General features: G+C 45.3%; 1 protein-coding gene across 2 annotated transcripts in view; it reads left to right on the forward strand.

Moving 5' to 3' along the window:
• Positions 1–282: 282 nt before the first annotated feature.
• Positions 283–15,082, forward strand: part of FAM120A (family with sequence similarity 120 member A) — a 104,043-nt gene continuing 89,243 nt past the window's right edge. For both annotated transcript variants that reach the window (XM_081263047.1, XM_081263048.1), the window contains exon 1: positions 283–891. In XM_081263047.1, coding sequence (XP_081119173.1) covers positions 418–891 — 474 coding nt within the window. In that variant the 5' untranslated portion in view covers positions 283–417. The remainder of the gene's footprint in view (positions 892–15,082) is intronic.

Consider the following 15,082-nt stretch of genomic DNA (forward strand, 5'->3'; position numbering starts at 1 on the left):
GACGCGGCCGGCTCCGCCCGGGCGCCTCCTCAGCCCGCCCGACCGCGGCCCCCGAGGCCCGGGAAGCGAGGCCGCGCCTCCCGCTCCTCCTCCTCGGCCGCCGCCGCCGCCCCGGGAGCCGGCCGCGTCCGGCGCCGCCTCTTCCGCCCCGCCGGCGTCCGCGCGGGCGGGCCCGACGTCAGCGCCGCCCCGCCCGGCCCAGCCTCGCCTCGGCCTCGCAGCGCGGCGGCGGCAGGTCCCTCCCCAGACATGGCCCTGGGAGGCGGCAGCACATGGCGGCCGCGGCGGCCGTGAGCGCGCCCCCGGCCCGCCCCAGCCCGCCCTAGAGGCCGCCCGCGCCGGCCCGCCACGGCCCCGCCGCCCCCCGCCCCGCCGCCGCCGGCCCCGCCGCCCGCGCGCGCCCGCCCCGCCGCCGCCATGGGCGTGCAGGGCTTCCAGGACTACATCGAGAAGCACTGCCCGAGCGCCGTGGTGCCGGTGGAGCTGCAGAAGCTGGCCCGGGGCAGCCTGGTGGGCGGCGGGCGGCAGCGGCCCCCGCAGACCCCGCTGCGCCTGCTGGTGGACGCCGACAACTGCCTGCACCGCCTGTACGGCGGCTTCTACACCGACTGGGTCAGCGGCGGCCAGTGGAACCACATGCTCGGCTACCTGGCGGCGCTCGCCAAGGCCTGCTTCGGCGGCAACATCGAGCTCTTCGTCTTCTTCAACGGCGCGCTCGAGAAGGCCCGGCTGCACGAGTGGGTCAAGCGGCAGGGCAACGAGCGCCAGACGGCGCAGCAGATCGTCAGCCATGTCCAGAACAAGGGCACGCCGCCGCCCAAGGTCTGGTTCCTGCCGCCCGTCTGCATGGCCCACTGCATCCGCCTGGCGCTCATCCGCTTCCACGTCAAGGTGCGGCCGGGCCGCGAGGCCGGGGGTCCTCGGGGCTGGGGGCCCCGGGTGGGCCAGGGTCTAGGGGGGCCGAGGACCCTCCGCCTGGGGTCCTTGGTGCCCAGGGTCAGGGCTGGGCCGGAGTCCAGGGAAAGCCTGGACTGGGCCTGGGGTGGTCCTCCCTTTTTGCAAGGACTGGGTAGTAGGCCGCACCGCCTTCCCTCCGTGTCCCAGGCCTCTCTCCCGGGCGCAGCGTGTCGCCAAAGTGGCGCGCGGGGGACTCGGGAGAGCGTGCCTGGAGCCAGCCCCCAGGCGGGCCAGATGGATGTCCGGCAGTTCGGGCCGCGCACTGTTCAAGTCCGCCCGCAGCCGTCCCTCCTCCCTGGCCTGCTCGGGCCTCACCGACGACTGAGGATACCGAGCGTCGGTGAGAGTCCTGCACCAGAACTGGCATTGGTGGTGTCGATACTCATGTCCTTAGTGTTTCCTCTCCTTTTGGAGGTGGGCAGGCTACTCACTCGCGTTTGATTTGAACAGTATATGAGTCTGTGCATTCTTCGGTTTTAGTCCTTCCTTTCCTAGCAACAGGTTTATGCCGGAAGCCTGAAGGATGAGTAGTAATAGTGGGGGCATCGCCAGGGCCATGGGGAGAAGCAGTTGGAAATGGCAGGGCTGCCTCCATAGCTATGGGAGGCGAAACTTGTGTAAGGCCCGCGCATTGGCCTCTAATTCAGAGCGCAGAACCTTGCCCCCGTGCCGTTGAAGATGGAGTGTGCCTTTGGAGAGTGTCTGTGTCTGTGGTGGTGGTTTATTTTATTTTATTTTATTGCGTTTGATTCCCAGGAGTTGTAAAACTTGACAGGATAAGATTTTTGTCAGTTTTGTGACAGACTGTTTTTAAACTAGTTCAGTTTTATGTATCTGATGCAGAAGGAGTTCAAAATTAGAGGTAAAGGTTTGGGGATCAGGCAATTACAGGCCTGAACTTGCAGGATTTATTTTTCTGGTGCATAGTTAAGTGTTCAGTGACCTTCAGCAGTGCCCTGACTGGTGGGTAATCAGAGCTCCACATTGTCAGCCTTCTGCTGTTCCTGTGGCAGAGGGTTGTGAGGCCAAAACTGGGCCAGAGGAACGTGAGGACTCACAATTAACTAGCAAAATAAGTACATAAATGATCATGAACTTAAAGTTTTGATCGCTTGCTTTTTCCTTAAAACAGTTTTTTTTTGGGGGGGGGTATGGTATCGGTTTTTTTAGCACTTGCTCCACTGTCTTCCAACTTGTCCTTTCTATTTCTCTTGAAACTGTGCCCGAGTTCAAAGTTTGTGAAATTCTCCCTCTTCCTGATTTCCCCCACTGCCCGTGATGAGATGGTGGTAGTTAAGCCTAAAATGATAGCGGAAGTCCCACCCAGGATTCTGTTGCAGTTTCACCAGTTGCAATCCCATTGGTGAAATGGTTTTAAGGCTGTAGATAGAAGCGGCTGGAGCAGTGGTGATTGGCCCATGAGCCTGGCAGATACTCTGCCTGCCATTCCTCAGGAAGTTCGGGTGAGAGACAGTGTGTGCTGCTCACATTTTCTCAGAGGCAGCCTGGGCTCTGGGAGAGGGAAAGTGGTGCCATTTCTTTTCCGTGATCCACCTCCAGTGGAGCGTCTAAGTGTTCATAGTTTTGTCTTCAGAGTTGGGAGACACCACTTAGGAGACAGCAGGAGCTTTACTCATTTGCTTTTGGTGATATTACAGGCTGTGGCCTTAACTAGTCAGCGACTTTCAAGGGAACACTAAAAATATTACTTTGGCTTAGAATCAGTCTGTATATATAGGGTTGCTGTATCTTTTGAAAGAACTATCGGATTTTTTTTTAACTGTAAATTCTCTTTATCTTTTGTCCCTTTAAATGCCTCATACACCTAGGACTTGATCAGAATTTTGATCTATGTTTGGAAACTGGATTTAAACCGCATTTAAGATGATCTTTTGCTTAGATTTCTGGTTGCAGAGTAATTTTGTCTAGGTTTTATTTTAGATGAGCTGTTGATTCCTGACACAGAATCACAGCATAGTGTTAATTGCACAGATTGATATTGTCATGACCTCACTATCTGATGGTCCCTTCCCTTGCAACCTCACCTTTTTAAAAAGATGCTTAATAAATTTGCCTCCTAGAAATTTCTCAGCAAGCAAGTGGGTTGTCAGGAAGTTCAGGTATAACAACAGGAAAAAATATCCTTCTCTTTCTTCACTGAAGAACCCTTTAAGCTCTCTCACTTCCAGACTGCCCTCTCCTTTTTAGATGTAATTTAATAAGCTCCGTTATCTATTTTCTCGACTCAGCTTGAGAAGAGGGTGAAGAGGAAAGTCTGCCAGAGGCAGGAGCACCATTAATAGCAAGCAGTGACAAGGGAGAAGATTTTAAAAGCTATAAAAAGCAGACATAATTCTGGGGCTATTTTAGAAAAAGAAGAACAGCCCTATGTATGCACTTCAGTAGTCCCTGAGGGTAGTGCAATGTTTATTCTACAATGATGATTTGAGTGGGTTAGAAAACTGTATCTTCAGTGTTGTCTGTTTAAGGAGTGAGGCAGTGTATGCTGTTATTTTAAAGATACCACTAAAATGGTTAGAAATCTTAAACCATGATGAGATATCCCTGTATGCCTATTAGAAAGGGAAAAATAAAAAGCTGGCAAAACCAAGTGCTAGCAAGAATGCTGAGCATCTGGAATCTATACCTACTTGCTGGTGGTAATACAAAATGAGACCATTTCTCTAGAAAATAGTTTGATGGTTTCTTATGAGATTAAGAATTTTTGTGTGACCCAGCAATCCCACTCCCAAACTGGAACAATCAGAATATCGTTTAGTAAGTGTGTGCAATAAACTAGATCCATTCTGTAGGGTACTACTTAGTAATTAAAAGGAAGGCACTATTGATTGATATGTGAATCAAATAAGAATCTTTTACAGGGGTTTTAGGCTGAGTATAGGAAGCCAGGTTCAAATGAGTGGTTCTCTTTACATGACATTCTTGTGAAGATAAACCGTAACATTGGGGGCCACTCACAGGCATCAGGAGTAGAGAGGAGTAGGTGTGGACATGTGACCAGCAGAAGTGAGCTTCTTGGGTTAGTGGAACTGTTCTGTTTGCTGGAGGTGGTGGTGGTAATGTGTTTTAACATAAGAATTGTACATCAAAAATAAATAAAAATTTTAGTGTGGCAATGACGGTTTTTTAAAAAGAAGGTTAAACACTGGTAAAAGAATTGATAGGAACACTTAACTATTGGATAAAAGGCATTTCTCATACAAAAATTTACCATCTTGTTGGTCTTCTGATGTTTTATGAATGGACAGAAAGGTATAATTTCCTGTTGTCCTTGCTCAGAGAACTCCCTTTTCAGGCAGTAGTGTGCTTGTTTGTTTTCCATGTGGAGAAGGAACCCAGTGATGCTCTGCTACTGAGCTACATTCCTAGCTCTTTTCACATTTGGAGACAAGATCTTGCTAAGTTGCCCAGGCTGACCTAAAACTTGTGATCTTCCTGCCTCAGCCTCCTGAGTTGCTGGGATTACAGGTGTGCATCACTGTGCAGGGACCGAATGTTTCTTTGATGGAGTAAAAACTGTACTTTTTTGTACAGTTATAATTGTATTTCTTTGGCCATTAAAAGTTCACCTTTACTTGAACTAGTTTTGTTTAGAACATTGAACAGCCTAATTTGAACTTGGCTTTAACTTAAATCTGAGAGTATTTCCTCTTGTGCACCGTGAGTCATCATAACCTTTGAAGCTTCAGTGAATGACTGATGTTTATTTTTAAATCTTGGTGGCATTAAATCACCAAAATTTTTGTAAATCTTTCTTCTGTAAGACAGGTGGTAGAGATGGGAGAGTATATCATGAAGTCCTTCAGATTGTACCTTGAATTTGCTTCTATTGGAATTTTGTTAAATCAATTCTTTGATGTGTAACTTAGATCTTATGTAAAATGGTGTTCATGTTTTAAGTCAGTGAAAGAATGTGAGATTAGACCATGCTTTCAGATTTTTCATGGTTAGCATAATAACATGTTTGTTTCTAGAGATGATGATCTCTCGTCCTTGTTGAAGTAACTGGTGTCTGACCAGGTGCTTGCTAGGTCCTTCCTCATACTTGCTAGGTCATTTAGGCCTCAGTGCCTCCCTACCCCATTTTACATGCAGAGAAATAGGATCTGCTGATTCAATGACATCTGTGGACAAGCCATTCATCATCCCTTCAAGAGGGAAGTGCAGTGCTAAAGTCCAAGTTCAGTTTCATTGTGAGAGTACTTTGGGGCATGCCTACCTGCAGTTTGCCCTGTGTCAGTTGGGATAGCAAAACGCCCATGTTCTTTTTCCAGTTATAAAAGGAGCAGCAGGGTTTCTATGTAGAAGAAATCATCCAACAGTAGACCCTGAGAATTAATTGACTATAGTTTTTATTCTTAAGGATCTTTAGTTGACCAGGAAATACTTAGTGTTCAAAATTGATCATGTTATAACTCAAATCAGTCATCGCTTAAAAATGGGTATTTTTCTCCAGTGTATCAGTTTTGTGACTGTAGTAACATGTTGCTTAATGACAGAGAAATATTCTGATGAATGTGATTTCCTGGATACTTAGAGGGTGCAGCCTGTAGGTTGTATGGTAAATGTCCTGCTTCTAAGCTACAAACTTGTAGAGAGTATACTGTAGGCAGCTGTAACACAGTCGTGTTTATGTACCTAAACATAGAGAAGATTCAGTGAAACTGCTAGATGAACAGGAAATTTTCACCCCTATAATAATCATGGAACCATGGTTATTTATGCAGCCCGACCTTGAAATGTTGTTATTTGGCATATGGCTGTAGTTAAATTTGCTTAGATGGCTGACTGTCTTAAGGGTTCAGTCATGTTGTAGCATGTGTTATAATTCCGCCATCTTCTTTACACTAAATAATAATCCATTGTGTATATTACACATTTTTTTTATCCATTTGCCTATTTATGAATATTTGAGTTTCTCCCACTTTTTGACTTGTTTTTTTTTTTTTTAAAGAGAGAGTGAGAGAGGAGAGAGAGAGAGAGAGAGAGAATTTTTTAATATTTATTTATTTTTTAGTTCTCGGCGGACACAACATCTTTGTTGGTATGTGGTGCTGAGGATCGAACCCGGGCCGCACGCACGCCAGGCGAGCGCGCTACCACTTGAGCCACATCCCCAGCCCTTGACTTGTTAATAATGAATAATGCTTCTAAGAACAAAGTATAAAAATTATCTGTTTGAGTGTCCCTGCTTTTAATTCTTTTAGGTATGTACTCAAATGGAATTGCTGGGTTGTATGGTAATTCTGTGTTTGTCCCCCACCCCCTCAATGCTGGGAGCCGAAGTCAGGGCCTCACACTTACTGGGCACTTCTCTACCCCCCTGGGATACATCCACGGTCCTGTGTTTTAACCTTTTGAAAGAGTCTCTACACAGTTTTCACAGGGACTGCATAAGCTATAGGTGCTCTGTCATTCTGTATGTTATCTGATATTACAATATGGTTCTAAGTTTTAACATTAACGTAATCACGGTGTAAGACCTCTTTCCGTTTCTATAGAGAATTCATTCTTTTTAATGCCTGTGTAGTGTTCCATAATTTGTTCAGCCCTCACAGATGGTACACACATTTTGAAAGCCACATGGGACTGTGAGTCCATATTGTCAGATCTTCAGATTTTTTTTTTTTTAAGAAAGCCATAAATCTGGATTTTATTTGAGATTATCCCATTTAAAAAGTACCAAGCCAAGCAGGGCTCCAGGCCACATGCAGTTCTTGAACCATCTCTTTACTATCTGAACACTGATCTTTATCAGCAGTTACCATTCTTGTCTAGATCTAAGTTTGAAGTTAGACCCCTGAAGCCCGCTGTTTCATTTGCCTCCTTGAGTCCTTTTCAAGGATCAGAGCTCTTTCGTGTTTCCTTGGGTTGCTGAAAATGACTTTGAATGCTACAGTCCTCGCCCCTCCCTGTTGTCCACTCTTCCTTCTCACAGTCGCCAGCTCCCCTTTTTGTTGGGTGGGCCCTGTCCACGCCTTATTCAGTATCTGACAGCTCCCAGGCCACTCACTGCAGAGTCTCCAGCACCTGCTTTCACAAGATCACATCTTGTCCCCTCAGCACACCTGTGGCTCCTCTAGTCCCCACCCTGGCCTTCCCTGCTGTCCAGTTCCTCCTCCCACTCTCTGGTTTCACTTTCAGCCCTGACTGGTTTGAGCCCCGTGACCATTCACGCTGGAGTAAGCCCTGCTACCCCAGAGTCCTCTGCCAGTTCAGCCCCATCCCGTGGTCCTGTAGTGAGGTCGAGTCGTGCCATGCCGCTCCAGTCTCCACACTTGTGCTCTCCCTCGTTTCCAACATCCCCAGCACGTGGACTCACCAGAGCAGCCTTGCTGCCCTGCCTGGCTTCTCCAGCGCCACCCTCGCAGAGCAGTCGCCTGCATTTCCAGGGAGGCCCAGCTCTTGTTGAGGCATGCAGACACCTGTAACTGGAACCCATTGCTTCATGTTTCATAATTTCTCTACTTTTTAAATGCTTTCAACCCAACTGCTCACCATTTCCTCAAGAATATTCCAAGCTCTGCTTATGCCATTTCCTGGTTTCTAACTACTACTCAGCTTTGGTTTGTCACAACCTGACTCACGGTTAGCCCATCTCAAACGTCAGCTTCCCTCATGAAGTCCCTCCTGATTTGGGGCAGGGTGTGCCAGAACCGCACACACAGTGTCTGTGCAGTGGGGGTCCCGTCCTGTCCTCGGTGACCTCCTGCTTGCTTTCCTCCCCCACTAAACTGTAAGCTGCCTGAGGCAAGGGATTGTGTCCCACCCCATGGGGGCTCTCCAGCGTGTTCATGAAGGCATCATCTCTATTGGAGTATTTGCTGTGTTCCATTATGTAGCCAGACCATTTTGAGATGATTAATTCTTCTTTCAGTAAATTTCCAAGTGCCTGTGACTGCCTAGGCATGGGTGAGTGAACCAAGCAGGAAGAGGGACACCTCCATGAAGACTACTGCCAGCAGGGGTATGGTGTGGCATGGTGAGGGGGAGTGGCATTTAAATCATTTTTGCATGTTAATGTTTAGAACTTTCTCTGATACCATAAAACAATAAACTCAGTGAAGATCTATGAATGGTTTGCAACTGAGGTTGACAGATGAGACTTGGCAGTGTCTGGCATTTTTGCTTATTAGAGTTGGGGAGTCAGGGCTGTTAACTGTAGGCATTGGGTAGAGGCCAGGGTACTGCTAAGCATTTTGCAATTCATAGAATACTCCCCCCTCAAAGAATTATCTGGCCCCAAATATCAGCAGTGCCAAGGCAAGGAAATCCTGGTATGGGCAAGTCAAAGAACTCTAAGCCTGGGGTCTTCAGAAAGCCATTTAACTGTTTGAAATAGATATTTCCAAGTACACCAGGAAACAAAAAGTACAACTTGTTTTTTGTACCAGGGATTGAACCCAGATGTGCTTAACCACTGAGCCACATCCCAGCCCTTTTTATTTTTTATTTTGAGACAGGATCTTGATAAGTTGATGAGGGCCTTGCTACATTGCTGAGGCTGGCTTTACTTGAGATCCTCCTGCCTCAGCCTCTAGAGCCTCTGGAATTATAGGCATGTGCCACTGTGCCTGGCCAACTTAATTAAAATACATACATATGTGCATCCTATTCCTAAACTACTTTTATACCCACATGCTCTTCATTTTAATTTTCTGAAATTTATGCTAATAGAAAGAGACTAATTAACACACACTATATATCCCAACCTCAGCAGTCGCCATAGGAGTACATGTCAAATACCATGTAATGTGAAGAAGAGATATTTTAGAATTTGAACTACTGGACTATTTAATGTATTTATAGGCGAAAATTTCTAAATAAAATGGTAAATCAGAGTTTAGATAAAAATATTCTTAAATTCTCTGAATTTCTTATATAGCTCATCATTTATTTCAGTTTTGCCTATTTGTATGTTTACCCAAGGAAGTAAGTTCTAAGCAGACCTTGCCTGTTGTCCACTTAGAACAATACCTGACCTGTAACAGGTGTTAAACAGTGTGTGGTGAATGCATGCCTCCGCAGTCACTGTAGTCCCTCACACAGGGCACTGTGGTGGCAGGAAGCGGAGGATTTCAAGGCCAGAGTCAGCTTGGCCACCTGGTGTGGAAGTTTTTGTTTTTGATAAGCCTTTTATCCTTCTTAGGAGGCGTGTGGAAGGTAAGGGAATGATTGCTTGGGTCAACTGCTGCTGCTTCTCTTGATATCCTGCTTCTGAGGTGCATATTGAGGGTGGAGTTGTCACAGCAAGTAGAGATAAGTCTAGGGTATAGTACTGAAGGATCTGCAACTCAGAAATAGCACTTTAGCACATTAGACATTTCTTAGTTGTCTCAGGAATAAATTAGCCTTTGGGGACAGTGGATTTACCTTGTTACTGGCATTTTACCAGTTACAGTTGGGGCAGTAGCTGGAGGGTTCAGAGCTGGAGGGTTGACCTCACAGGTCTGAAGAGCGTGGATTGTCTTCCATCTCCATCGAGAGCCTCAGTGAACTGGTCGATGACATTTTTAGTCAATATTATCAATCTGATGTTCCTTTTTCCTGAATTCTGGAAATTAAATTTTGACATTTTGTATTAAATTTTATTTGTATTATTATTATTAGTCTTTTGAGACAGTGTCTTACTATGTTGCCTAGGCAGGTCTCAAACTCCCAGGCTCAAGCCGTCCTCCTGCCTCAGCCTCCCTGAGTAGCTGGGACTGTTGTCGTGCACTGCCACATGCAGCTTGGAATGAAATCTTAACAAGAATAATCTCACTATGATGTAGCTGAGTCATCAGGAGATTAATATAGCAGACTATTTTAAATAGATTACAAATATAAGAATTCCTTTTTTAAAGTTTATAAAATTTAATTTGCATTTCTTTTATGACATTTGCTCTCCTATTTTTTTTTTTTTTTTTTTTAAGAAGGGAAAGGAAACGGTTTTATTGTTGAATAAGCATTGAACCAGATTGCAGTCATACCACAAGCAATCTGGAAAGGAAAAAAATGTCACCCTTTGATCCAGGCTGGGACACACAATTCATTACATGCATGCAGATTGTCATTATCCAAAGGGAAAATAAAACTTACATATATATTTTTAAATGTTTATATTTCTTTTAGTTGTAGTTGGACACAATATCTTTATTTTATTTATTTATTTTTATGTGGTGCTCAGGATCGAATCCAGGGCCTCGCACGTGCTAGGTGAGTGCTCTACCGCCGGGCCACAATCCCAGCCCAAAACTTGTATCTTTTGATAAGTAGGAGGTTATGTCTTAGAGCCAAGTTATATTTGAGAAGCTAAGCTTTCTGAGAAGACCGGAAGACATAGCAATACCCTTATTATTTTTTAAAATGATAGTAAAATATACATAATATAAAATGTACCATTTTAGCCATTTTTAATCATTCAGTTCAGTGAGATCAGGCACATTCATAGTGTTGTACAGACATCACCACGTCACCATCCAGACTGCTGTCACCCCACATCTTTTCCATCCTCTTGAACTGGAACTTCATCCCCATTAAGCGACAGCCCCTATTCCTCTCACCCAGCTTCGGCAGCCACCGTGTTACCCTCTGACTCTGAGCTGGGCTGTGCTAGGAACTTAATGTAATGAGATCACATAGTTTTTGTCCTTTTATGACTGGCTTATATACCTTTTGTAGTATCTTCAAGGTTTTTTCCATGTTGTAGCATGTGTCAGAATTTCCTTTTTTTTTTTTTTTAAAGGGTGAGTAATATTCCGTTGCATGGAGAGCCACGGTCTACTTATCCATTCATGTGTGGACAGACACTTGGGTCACTTCCACTTTTCCATGATTGTTGATCAGTGCTGCTGTGGACGTGGGTGTGCAGTTGAAACCAGGCTTTCAACCTGGAAGTGGAATTGCAGGATCCTAGGTTGATTCTATTTACCTCGTGAGACTCCACCATGTCATTTGCCACAGTAGCGGCACAGCTGTTACTTTCCCACCTTGGCGCCCAAGAGTTCCATTTCTCCACATGCTCACCAACACTTCTTATCACCTGTTTTTAAATTAAGTTTTGGGGTAGTAGCCACTCTGAGAGTGAGGTGGTGTCTTGGGGTTTTGGTCACTAGCGAAGTTGAGTGTCTTTGCATGCATCATGCCCTTGTTTTAAGAGAACTGCTTTTCTTTGTTTCAGAGCTCACTGCATTCAGTTCTTATGGAATGAAGAAGGTCTGCAAGTTGTGATTGTGCAGCCCTGATTTGAGATTTCTTGAGGGGAGAGACTGCCACATGTATCCTAACAGTAAATTGCCCTTTTAAAGAGAGTCAACCCAAGCATCTCCCATCAGATTGGAATTGACTTTTCTGTTCTCATTCATGAGTTGGATCACAGTAGAGAACAGAAGCCTGAGAGTTAAATTTTACCACCTAATACCTGTTGATTAGGGTTTGGTTGACTAAAGGTCAAAGCCTGGTTTTTTTTTTGTAAGCAATAAGATGGGGTTAATTTATATCTCCTAACTCAGGCAGCTGGCTGGAGGGTATGTCATTTGATTCTTGGAGCTAGTGTAAAATTATTCTGAGGAAAAGCCACATAGGGCATTGCTTCTTTGTGTCAAAAAACTCTGTGACAAGCCCTAGTGAAAAGTATCCAGAGACCTGTTTCATGTAGCTTCCTTAAGAGATAGTAAGTGACATGTATCTAGTGTTCAGTACTCAGAAGGATGCGCGGTGGAGCTACCCTGTGAGGGGAGGAATGCTATTATTTTTGCAGATGAAGAAGTGGAAGTACAGAAAGTGTCACTGAAGTTGGCAGCGGATACCTCATTGTCCTAGTGTCTTCCCTGGGGATCAGGAGTCGGCAACAGTGCTGAGTGTTACTTGTGCAGGACTGTCCCCATTGTCACTTTTTAAGAATTGACAAATAATTAACACTTGCCAAGTAAGGTTGGGAACTTTTTAGCCTTTATTCCTGGTAAAATTGGAGTTTTGATGGTTCTGTCTTTTAAAAATAATGACATTAAAACTATTGATTAGAAAGATTCACCCAGGATTCTGTTGTAATTTATAATAGCATAAAATTATTATCTTAAACTAAATATAAAGTACTTCCTTGGGTCCCAAAATGGGACTTTGCCGCGGCTTTGACTTTTTAGTACTAAGGGTGCTTATCCTTTCCGGGAGAGGCTGGGAGGAGAGGCTGCTTATTTGTGGCACCCTCCTTTGGAGGCAGGCGAGTCAGGCCCACATACAGTGGGGGTGGAGGCCGGCAGGGTTGATCAGCTTCTGTTCTGGAAGGGATTATTTGGACTCCTCTCTAGGGAACATTTGTGTCTTCTCCCCCCTCATTTATCTCATCAGCATATCAGTCCGAAGCAGTTTACTTGGGGCTGTGACCAGTCACATTGTCCACCTGGTTGCTTACATTATAAGGTTGGTTCTGGGACACTCCCTGTCCTTTGGTTTGGGGGCTTTTCCTTGCCTTGGCCCTACAAGATGCCTCAGGTGTGTCGTGTTTCCTGGCATCTGTGCGTCACCAGGGCCTCCAGCAGCTCCACGGTGAATGCCCCTCCCCCACATCTCCAGGCTGGCCCGGTGTGGCCTCTGCCTCCGCTTATCTGTACCCTCTTCCTCTGCCAGGTACCCTTTGCATCTGTCCAGGTGTTCTTACAAAGCAGTTTCAAAATCATTAACAGGGCCCTGGGGGGAGACCTTGCCAAGCAGAGGCGGTGTTTGTCTAGCCTTCGGGCTTCCTCAGTGAGGTTGCTTCACTTCTGTACGATGCAGTGGTCAGTCTGTGTTCCTCTCTGGCACTCCCCTCCCACATCATGGTTGATTTGTTTTTTAATTTGCATACGGGTTTCATTGTTTGTGATGAACAGTTGTTTGAGTTTTGATAAATGCAGGGAGTTGTCTTGTCCCCACATTGTCCCCACCATCTCTGGGTTGTCAACATTTAACTTTTCGCTTCATGTTTTTTGTGGTTTTCTTCTGTAGGTCTTTTTTCCTCCTTAATTGAGTAATTGCTGAAGCAAACTTCCATTATTCACCCATTGAGAAGGTTAAGCAGTTATCCTTGTGGGGTTTTTTGTTTTGTTTTTGGTGCTGAGGATTGAACTCAGAACCTGGCACTTGCTGAATGTGCTTTACCATGAACTACACCCCAGCCTTACCCTTGTGGGTTTTTTTTTTTTTTTTTAATTTTCGTAGTTGTAGGTGGACAGAACGCCTTTATTTGTTTATTTATATGTGATGCTAAGGATCAAGCCCAGTGCCTCACACATACTAGGCAAGTGCTCTGCCACCGAACTACAGCCTCAGCCCCTTCTTGTGTTTTTTAATGTCCTGTTGAGTTTCATTTTCTCAGATAAGGCATAATGAATTTTAACAGGTGGAGGGGTGTATGAGAATTCTAGAAGTTGAAAGATCCTTGAAGAGCCATCAGGTTTTACCTTGGGAATTGTGCAGGTTATCTGGCAGGTTGGGTATGGAGTCTGAGCTGGAGCCAGACATTTCCACGCTTCTTGGAGACTCAGGAGAATGGACCTGCTCCTGCCTTTGCTGTAGGTTGGATGCCTCCCTTCTTGGGAGTGGCTCCTTTATCTTTTGTTTCAGGACATTAGGTCTCATAGTCAGCTATTTGTCTCATGCTCTGTGTACTTTGGGGAGGGTTAAGGTATTGTTAATCATTTGCAAATTAGAGTTGTAGTGAATTATTAATGGTTTATGCACTTTGCTTTTGAATGTCAATCTGAAATTGAATGTTCTGAATGAGCATTCTGTAGGCTGGGGAGAGGAGGTGACTGTGAAGAGCTCCATGTACCATTTTCCTTTAATAAGGTTCTACTGGATTTCCGTCTCTAATAGAAGATTGTCTTATTAATCTTTAGATAATTTAAGAAATCTTCAGAGACCCACAAAAATGTGACAGTTTTTACTTCTTTCAGTTTTTACTGGGTGTCTGCTGTCCATAAAGATGCACTCTGGTCCTTGTCCCCTGGGGAGAGCCAGGTCAGACTGCCCAAAGTGCTGTAGAGTGTGGTGTGCTTTCTAATAGGACACCACCAGCTTTTTAAGCATAATTATGTTCCCGGATACAACTGTGTTGGGTTTTGCTTTTTCCTTTCTACCCTGGTTCCATAAATACAGTTTTACATAGTTGTGAATACATCATCCCGTTGTGGTACAGCCGGAAGTTGATTTAAAGTTGAATTTAATTTTTCATTCAGTACAGTCACCATATTGTATTCTGGAATGATTTGATATTTTATTGTGGCATTTTCCCCACGTTTCTCCACATCCACTGTGGTTGCTGTATGTGCCTGTCTCCGTAGTGTTAATTTGCTTCTTTCCTGTAGAAGTTAATGTGATCATTTTTATGCTTCTAATATTTTATTTGATGGTTTGGTTTTTCAGGCTCTATTTCCTGGAGTGAGGTTACTGGGTCAAAGAGTATGAATGTTTTACAGCTCTTGAGATATAATTGCCACCGTTTTACAGCGCTCACAGCATTATTTGAAAGTAATGGGTTAGACCTCAGCCAACTCTTAGACTTCATCTTTGACGCCAGGCGGAGTTCATTGTGTGTCTGCTGGGCATGTGCACGCCCACTTTGGGGCCGTTGCACTTGCCCCAGGTCTGTGTGGACGGGCTCCTGGAAACCCTCTCAGGGCCTCCTCTTTCTTCAGGTCTTCACTGAAAGCCACCCTGCGTTAGAAGGCTTCATCCCATTCTGGTACAGCACCTGTGGGAGTTCTTCTCCATCCCATGAATTTGTAGCCCAAGGACTGCGAAGAGTAAGCAACTGGGAGATGAGCCCTGGGCAGCTGGACTCCCTCAGCATGGAGGTGGATCTGCTCTCAGTCAGTTTCTTGGAGGAAGGGTGCTAATAAACTACCTCACAGATATAAATCTGGAATATGCATACTCCTGTGTTTTTGTTCTGTACCACCACCTATAAGGTGCATGGATCTAAAGAACCAGTGGTCACCTGCCTTTTCTAGAAGTCCTGGGAGGAGAGGTGGGAGTGGTGACTCACTGTCTCCTCTCATTTTCGGGCCTGTTTATAGAGTACACAGACTTACTATTAAAGATATCTGGAAAACAGCCAGTGATTTCTAGTGATTTTAAAACACTT

This window comes from Spermophilus citellus, assembly GCF_964194105.1.
Source record: "Spermophilus citellus genome assembly, chromosome: 12".
Classification (NCBI taxonomy): domain Eukaryota; kingdom Metazoa; phylum Chordata; class Mammalia; order Rodentia; family Sciuridae; genus Spermophilus; species Spermophilus citellus.